At 45.7% G+C, this 8,162-nt stretch overlaps 1 protein-coding gene across 1 annotated transcript in view; it reads left to right on the top strand.

The window, feature by feature from the left end:
• The first annotated feature begins 5,462 nt into the window (after positions 1-5,462).
• Positions 5,463-8,162, top strand: part of LOC119180141 (Phosphoinositide-dependent kinase 1) — a 51,688-nt gene continuing 48,988 nt past the window's right edge. The window contains exon 1 of the mRNA XM_075868902.1: positions 5,463-6,078. Coding sequence (XP_075725017.1) covers positions 6,052-6,078 — 27 coding nt within the window. The 5' untranslated portion in view covers positions 5,463-6,051. The remainder of the gene's footprint in view (positions 6,079-8,162) is intronic.

Raw genomic sequence — 8,162 nt, 5'->3', positions numbered from 1 at the left:
TGGGCCATCGTCTAACGGAAGCTGGACGACTTTAAGGACGTTATTGATTTTATGAATCTTATTATTGTTTGTTCTAAGAACGTTGATTAAAATCTACGTAGTTGGCTTTGTTGTCGCCGTTTTTTAACCTCAAAAGAGGGAGACGTTACATTATTAAAAACGGTGGCCAAGCCCGACTCGCTTGCACGCGAATGTTGTAAGCAAAAAAATTACACCCTCTCTCCGAAAGGAACCTTAATGGGATGTGAAGAAGAAACGTTGCGTACTGGTGGCGTTACGAGTTGAACGGCGCTAACGCGGGTGCTTCGGTGAGCGCTCGAAGATTCGTTTGAAGCGATGGCTGGCATATACGTCCATCAGACCATTTACCCCACACACGTGTGCATATACCCGTATGCCACGTACGGACCACTGTATGCGGTTATACGCCACAGGCGTTTGAGAGTTTATATCTCGGAATATTGGGAACAGACACTGATCATTTAAATGTGGGGGCGAGTACCCAAGAGTTCTGCGTGGCAATGAAGTATTATGCCACAGAGCCTACCCAGTTCTCGAGACTACTTTCGAAACCAAAGACTCTACGCAGGTGCAATACTTGTGAAACATGAATTATGGTTGCAGTGCAGCCCATCCAACTTCATTAACACTACATATATACTACAATGATTCAGGCGTCACGTCTTATGCCACAGAGCCTCCCCAGTTCTTAAGACTACTTTGGAAAAAGACTCTATGTGCAGGTGTATGAACGGTGAAACAGGAGCTATGGTTGCACTGCTTCCCATCTAACTTTATGAACACTACATATATACTCCAACGATGCAGGCGTCACGTCGGGTTAGCACCAATTGCAGTTAGGCAGCATCCACTGAAGTTGTTATACGTAGCACTGTACCGGGCTGCCGTTCTCGCAAGCACAAGTGCTATATTTTAGGGGCGAAGCTCCTTAGGGCGTGGGTCTGTACATCCCATGGGGTTTGTTGTTGGTGAAGTACGTAGCCACCGATGGCGGTACTTGTATGTGGAAATAGATGACAGTACTTGTAGTTGATGATGCCGCTCATGCTCGTTGGTGAGTTTAACGTCGATATCGCAGACACGACCAATAATTGGCTTGTCCAACATGTGGCTTCTAGATATGCACTCAGATGTGTATCGTATGGCCACATGAGACCAACCACGATCCGAGGAACATGCATGGACCTGTTATTTGGGAATTTTCCACTGCAACCTATACAGGAACCGCTCACCCTTCATTTCACGGACCATAAAGCCGTCATAATGAAGGGACATCGAAAGCCGTCTATCGCCCCTTAGAACAAATAAATGTTGCTTTCTATATTTACAGTCATGGTGTTTCTCATGATGTCTTCAGATCATGATCGACTGCGCGGATTACAAACGGGAGATTCACGGTTTTACCGATGATTCTCTCCGGGGCTTCTCCCACTCGTCATCATTCACCCAGTGGATACGCGGTGATTTTTTTCTGCTTATCCCGTTTCTGGTGTTGGCAATGTCCACGTGGCTTTCGGCATCGTTACGCAACTGTTAACAACTGGTTATATAAAACATATGCGACTGTTCAATAAACATGTCGGCGCGTATTCGTAGGTATGCTTAGCGTCATTTCGTAACATTTCGTTCAACAACAACAACAACAAAAAAAAATATTTCACAGTCGTCTTCTCTCTGCATGCTTTGCATGAAATCGATCCCCATGGTACGCGGGATTTGCTGAAATTCTTCCTACGAGCTGTCATGATCCAGTCTGTGGAGAGCATGGATAGCGTACACCACGCAAAAGAGAGAGATCTTGTTTCCATCAAGCGGGAAAAAAAAGAAAAGAAAAAGAAAGCTTCGGAGCCCGGATACAGCGGTTGAAATGCGCCGCATATCCGATGGAACTCTTGCGTGCCTTGGCAGCGAACCTACAACTGAGCGAGCTTTTCAAGGAAAGCACTACGAAGCGCCCAGCACAGCAACAACGACATATTTTTTTTTCTGCGATTTACCGAGCTGCCGATGGCGTCACCGTGGAGGACCCGGAAACCCATCGATCCCAGTTATACAAAGCAATCCTGCAATACTACAGATAATTGCGGGGACTTTGCCCAGCACCACACAAGAACCTTTCAACCGTGGAATCTGGGACGTTACGCCGACTCCAGATGAACACACATATAAACATCCTAAGGTTACATACGTACTACCCCATAACATGCAAATGCCCGTGGTGTGGAAGCACACCGACGCTCTACACCACATCACGTGGGAATGCGTGCATGGCACACATGTACCGAAGACTGGCAGGCAAGCAGGCAAAGAACAGTTTCATCCGGAGCTCATTCACCCTTTGAGGGGCAACATCGGCGGGCCGCACCCAAGACTGGTGCGAAAGGTGCATCTCCTCGGCCATGTCATGGGCTCTCTGGATAGCCCATAGCTGGTCCCCCTTCTTCGTTGCTTCTGAGAAGAGAATCGCAAGTCCTCCTCCGTAAAGGGAGACTCGGGGCTCTACATACAACACATTGCCACAGCATGTGTTGTAAAGTGCAGTGCGGGTTACCACAGCGAGGGCAACCTGGCTGTAACCGTCCATATATTTAAAACATTTAAGGGTAGAAGCGTATGCCTCAGTCTGTAGTTAACGTAAAGTCGGCGTTCTAATTGATGGTGCATGCTAATTTCGTGGGATGTTAGGAGGGGCCACTTTTTTTAGGCCGTTTGTCATGTGTTTATTGCCTAAGTGCATCATCGCAAAGCGAGGACTCATACCCGTAATATTCTCGCTGCAAATAAGATTATGCAACATGTTAATTTTCTTCATATCATTTTTTGTGATCTGTGTGGGTTTTCTGTGGAAATTAAAGAAAAATCGAAGATGTTTTTTTTTCAATATCATTTTTTATTAGGCTTAACTTTCGCCGAAACATAAAGTTTGAGGCCATTTATTCTAATTATTTTTGGGGATACAGCAACAGTATTGGCAGGCCATACTGTGAACATTCTGTTGTAATATGTCAAGAAGCTAAGAAACACTGGCTGGTTTAAAAATCGCAAATATAGCAACTTTAAAAATATGTCGCCCGTTCAGACAATTTTTCTTAAACAGTATGATTCAGCCCACAGGCTTGAAACAATGCTGCTTCACCATTAACCACGTGTACATTGATTAAAAAAAATATCGTCTTCGTAACGTTAGTATTTGTGTTTTACATTGTCGTTAACTTTCGAGAGCGACTAGGGATGAAGTTGGTCCCTCCGTAGAGAATATGTTCGACATTTTTTTTTCCTCCTAAATTATGCAGCTAATAAAAAAATGAAGTTCACTTTCGGGCTACTATAGGTGATATGTTCACAAAATGCAAAACACCTAAACAAATCTAAAATATCAACTTTCGGACCCGTGTCCATCTCTCGTGGAATCGCTGAACCGCAAAAGCATCCAAGCCCATGCCATGTAAGTCATGACGTTCATGACATGCGTGTCACGATTTTCGTGTTATGATCTTTTATTTATGTTCGTCACGTGGTCATATTATACCGTGCCAATTTCGGTATCCCATGTACGACAAACGGACAAGAAAGCACGAAGCCGTATAGATAGATAGATAGATAGATAGATAGATAGATAGATAGATAGATAGATAGATAGATAGATAGATAGATAGATAGATAGATAGATAGATAGATAGATAGATAGATAGATAGACAGACAGACAGACAGACAGACAGACAGACAGACAGACAGACAGACAGACGGACAGACAGACAGACGGATAGACAGACGGACAGACAGACGGATACATAGATAGATAGATAGATAGATAGATAGATAGATAGATAGATAGATAGATAGATAGATAGATAGATAGATAGATAGATGCATAGATAGATAGATAGATAGATAGATAGATAGATAGATAGATAGATAGATAGATAGATAGATAGATAGATAGATAGATGCATAGATAGATGCATAGATAGATAGATAGATAGATAGATAGATAGATAGATAGATAGATAGATAGATAGATAGATAGATAGATAGATAGATAGATAGATAGATAGATTCGCATTGTGTTTCGACAGTGTTTGCTCTTGGGGAAGGGGAGGAAGGACGGCAAGCTAAAACTTTGAGGGGTTGTACGCCCCATCGTCTCAATGTCCCTGAATCGCGGAACAAAAAAGAACTGAAAAAATAGAGAGTAAAAGTCCCGTCGTGAACTCCAAGCTGCACCCATCCTGCGCCTGTCTGTGCTCTCTTCCTTCTCGTCTGCTTTTTTTTTTTTTGCGCAAAATTTCATTCACAACGGGATACAAACTCACCCAACGCTTGGTTCATCATGAAAATCATGCGCTAATAGTGAGTGCACCACGATAGGTTAAAAATAAAATAAAAGCCTTGTTCTTGCCGCGGCAGGAGCGAAATTTACCGCTGCTGGTTCCTCCTCGGCCTTCCCTCCTCAGCAGTTCGCAACTGCTGAAGTCACGTGCAATTCCTTCTTCCTGTCTCGCCGGTTCATTTTACTGTTGTCGTTTTCTTTCGCTTACTACCGCTGCACATTCTGTCTTGTTTCTGACGGCTCGCAAGGTCACGGACGTCTTTCGAGAAGAATCGCTGCCTCGTTTCGCGCTCTACAGTGCTAAAATGTACTAGAATGTACCAGAACACTGTAGCAGCCCGCGTAGCTGAGCATTCCTGCGATCACACAGTCGACCCTGTTAAACAAGCTGCGCCTGAAAACGTGTCACACATTGCTGTCGCTAATGTGGCAACACAACTTTTTCCGCCATCTATGTTTAGAAACAAAAACTACAAACTAGCGTTTGGTCGGGAATAAATCAAACAAAACATTCATTTTTACGTGTGGAGGACAGAACAGTCGCTCATTTTCTAAAAGTCGTGTTTGGTGGTGCGAGTGGGTTATGAAGATTAATATCCCCCACCGCGGTGGTCTAGTGGCTGAGGTACTCAAAGTAATAGGTGTTCTGCGGTACTCAGCTGTTGACCCGTAGATCGCGGGATTGAATCCCGGCTGCGGCGGCTGCGTTTTCGATGGAGGCGAAAATGCTGTAGGCCGGCGTGACCAGATTGGGGTGCACGTTAAAGAACCCCAGTTGATCGTAATTTCCGGAGCCCTCCACCACGGCGTCTCTCATACCCACACATCAATCATCAATGAAGAATAATTTCGCGGCTGTGCTACTCAGCGAGCATCCTGAGACGCACTCGCAAGCAGCGACAACACACACGCTCCCATACGAGCGGGTCCGCTCGAAAGGCGCGGCCGGACGACGTAGCGAAAACATGTGCTTTCCGAATGACGGTACTCCCTGACGCACAGAGCGATGACGCACGGTCTGGGCGAGCCGACCGGCGCCGGCGTCGACAAAACAAAATACTAGTAAACAACAACGCAGTAAACGCAGTACGCCTTTCCCCTCTCTCTACTACCACCACTCCGCACAGCGAGCTGCTAGCAGCTTGCGTCTCATTCCTTGCTCTGGCAACACGGACCGCGCAGGCAATACCAACAAACTCTTGCGTCGGCTTGTGCAGTTTGTGGCCGGCTTCTTCGCGGTGCAGTTGTAGCTGTTCATTCATGTGAAGCGGTTCGATGGTATACGTGTAAAGCTTCGCAAGATTCGTCTGAAGGAGGGAAGTAAAGCCGCGACAGTTCTTAGTTACGTTCTTTTCCGTATATTTGTTGTTCGGTGTCAGCACGGATGCGTGCTGGCGGGTGTGGTGTTGGTGTACGACCACTACTACACCGGCGTAGCACACCGTAGCGTGTACCAAGCTTCAATCGTTTCCTTGGCGTGTTGTGTGGCCGTGCGGCGCGGCGGTGTCGTGGTGCCCCCAACCAAATCGTCGAGGGGAACCCCCCTTTTTTTTGTCGTTCTTCGAGCAGTGCTGTCGTCGACACGACTTCGACCGCTGAAAAAAAAAAAACGATGACTTCTAGCAGCGGCTAGCCGTAGCGACGCCTTGAAAACGAACAAGAAAAGAAGTTCCGTCAACATCGCCCCTCAAACCAGAGAATGTCCTCTGGTGCTCCCTCCAATGAGGTAAGTTTTTGAGTTGGTTGCACCTAGCGATCGGGGAACCCAGCGTCACTTGTTTAGACCCCTCGTCGCTTCGAAACGAAGCGAGGGGGTTAGTCCTTAGGGGCTATCCCAGTTACGTGTCTATTTACTGTTCGTAGTGGTATACAAAATGTACCGGCGATCGCCGGCGGGAGTTCGCAAGAGGTGGTGGGGGAGGGAGGGCGTTAGGCCTAACCAGGAATGTCAGTGACCTTTTGTCTGGGGTGCGCTTGTTTGTCGCGTCGGGGAAAGTCCCGAGCTTCCATTCGCTCCGACGCACGCAGTTCTTCGTTTTCGGTTTGTTGTCTTTCTCCCTACTTGAAAGGAATGCGGCCGCGTAGTTTGTCGTTTCTTTTTCAAAAGATGCGCGTGCACGATCGAGTTTTTTTTAGTGGAGCCGCGCCGGCATCGGAGAACCAAAACAATCTTTTTTTTTTTTCTCCTCGCGCGAGATGTAGCAGGAAAACTGGCAATATCAGAGAGACAGGACCCGAAACAATTCATCGATAGAAGCCGTCACACTAACACGTCTTGCGTAGTACGTGGTGTTGGAAAGTTTTTGTTGCTTCTCGATGTGCTGCCGCTATGTTGTTCTTCAAAATAGGGTAGCCGTTGTTCACAGTTCACAATTTTTCTTCGGTACTGTTTTTCTAAAACAATGGATGTGCTTAAATATCCGTGCTAGTGTTCTCTTCCCGGAAGAACTGGCTATGTTCGTGTGATTCGAGGTACCCGTTTTCACGGTGTGCAAAAAAAAAAAAAAATCGCCTGACCGGCGGCAAACACACTTCACCAACGAACGAGTGCATCTTTCCTGCGTTGTCGATCGCGGCTGCTAAATTCGTGCGTAATTGTTGTGATGGTGGTGTTGCCTTTCAGCTGTGGTAAAATGCTGTGAAGTCCTGCTATTCTTTGCGTCTTGGAAGATCCTACACCTAGATGACAATGTTTTCGATGTGCGAAATAAAGTCCGTCGCTTCCCGAAGTTGCGAACAATTGTTTGTTCGCTCGACCCAGTGAAAAAAATCATTTCTTTTGCAGTTACCACGGCCATTGACTGCGTGAGTCAATTGCAGTAATTAAAATACATAATTCTTTGCAGTTTGATGTCCGAAAACCACGATGTGACTGTGAGAAACGTTGCAGTGAAAGGCTCCAAAAAATTTTGACCGCTGTTTTTTTTTTTTTTTGCATCCGTTCTGTTTTCGAAGTGCGGCGGCAGGGATTCGATCCCGGGACCGCCAGGTCGGCAGTTGAGCGTTGTGCTACTTGTTCAAAGCATCAAGTTAGTGAACATTTTCGCGTAACAGCGAGACAAAAAAAAAAAAATGGCGCTGTACTTTTTATTCTGCCTGTTTTTTCTTTTCTCGCATTGTTCTGCCACAGTATTCACGAACTGGTTATTTCAACTAATAACCCGTGTTCGAAATTGTTCAAAGCTTCTGCTTCTTATGAATTTCGGATCATCGTTGAGATAAACTTGTTTGTGTGGTTGTTTTTCAGAAAAAAAAGCAAAAGGCAAGAAAAACACTTCTCCCCGTGTGTCGACACAAAAAACACATTGAGAGATAACTGTCGCATCTCCTTGAACGATTAAAAATAAAGTGGAAAAAAAAAGATCTTGAAGGCTGGTCGTGAAACCACTTTCGTTACTTTCTTTGTTGTGATGGTGAACTTCACCGATAACGAACCACGAGCAATGAAAGAAAACACTTTTTGTTGTTGTTTTTTTTTTTGCCTTTCTCGCGACGACCCAGGCGTTCTGGCGGTCGGGGTCATGACCGACACCGCCCGGAGTCTTATCGATTTGCGTACGTCAAAACTTCTCCTTCGAGTGAACAACAGCCAAAATAGCCTACCGCGTTTTGCTTGTTTGTTTTGGTTTGCTACGGCGTAAACAAGATCCTTTTGTGAGGACGCAGCTAGGTTGAGCAAGCCTTTTGCCGAACTCTCGTGATAGTGTCGTAGTTTTTTGTTTGTTTTTCACCTTTCGTGGAAGGTGTTATAACGCGAAAGCCTTAGAGGTCTCGTCGAATGCGACAGTTTACCGACGTCATCGCGAGTGG

The sequence above is a fragment of the Rhipicephalus microplus genome, chromosome 7 (genome assembly GCF_043290135.1).
Source record: "Rhipicephalus microplus isolate Deutch F79 chromosome 7, USDA_Rmic, whole genome shotgun sequence".
Classification (NCBI taxonomy): Eukaryota; Metazoa; Arthropoda; class Arachnida; order Ixodida; family Ixodidae; genus Rhipicephalus; species Rhipicephalus microplus.
This window is presented reverse-complemented; position numbering and strand designations above follow the sequence as displayed.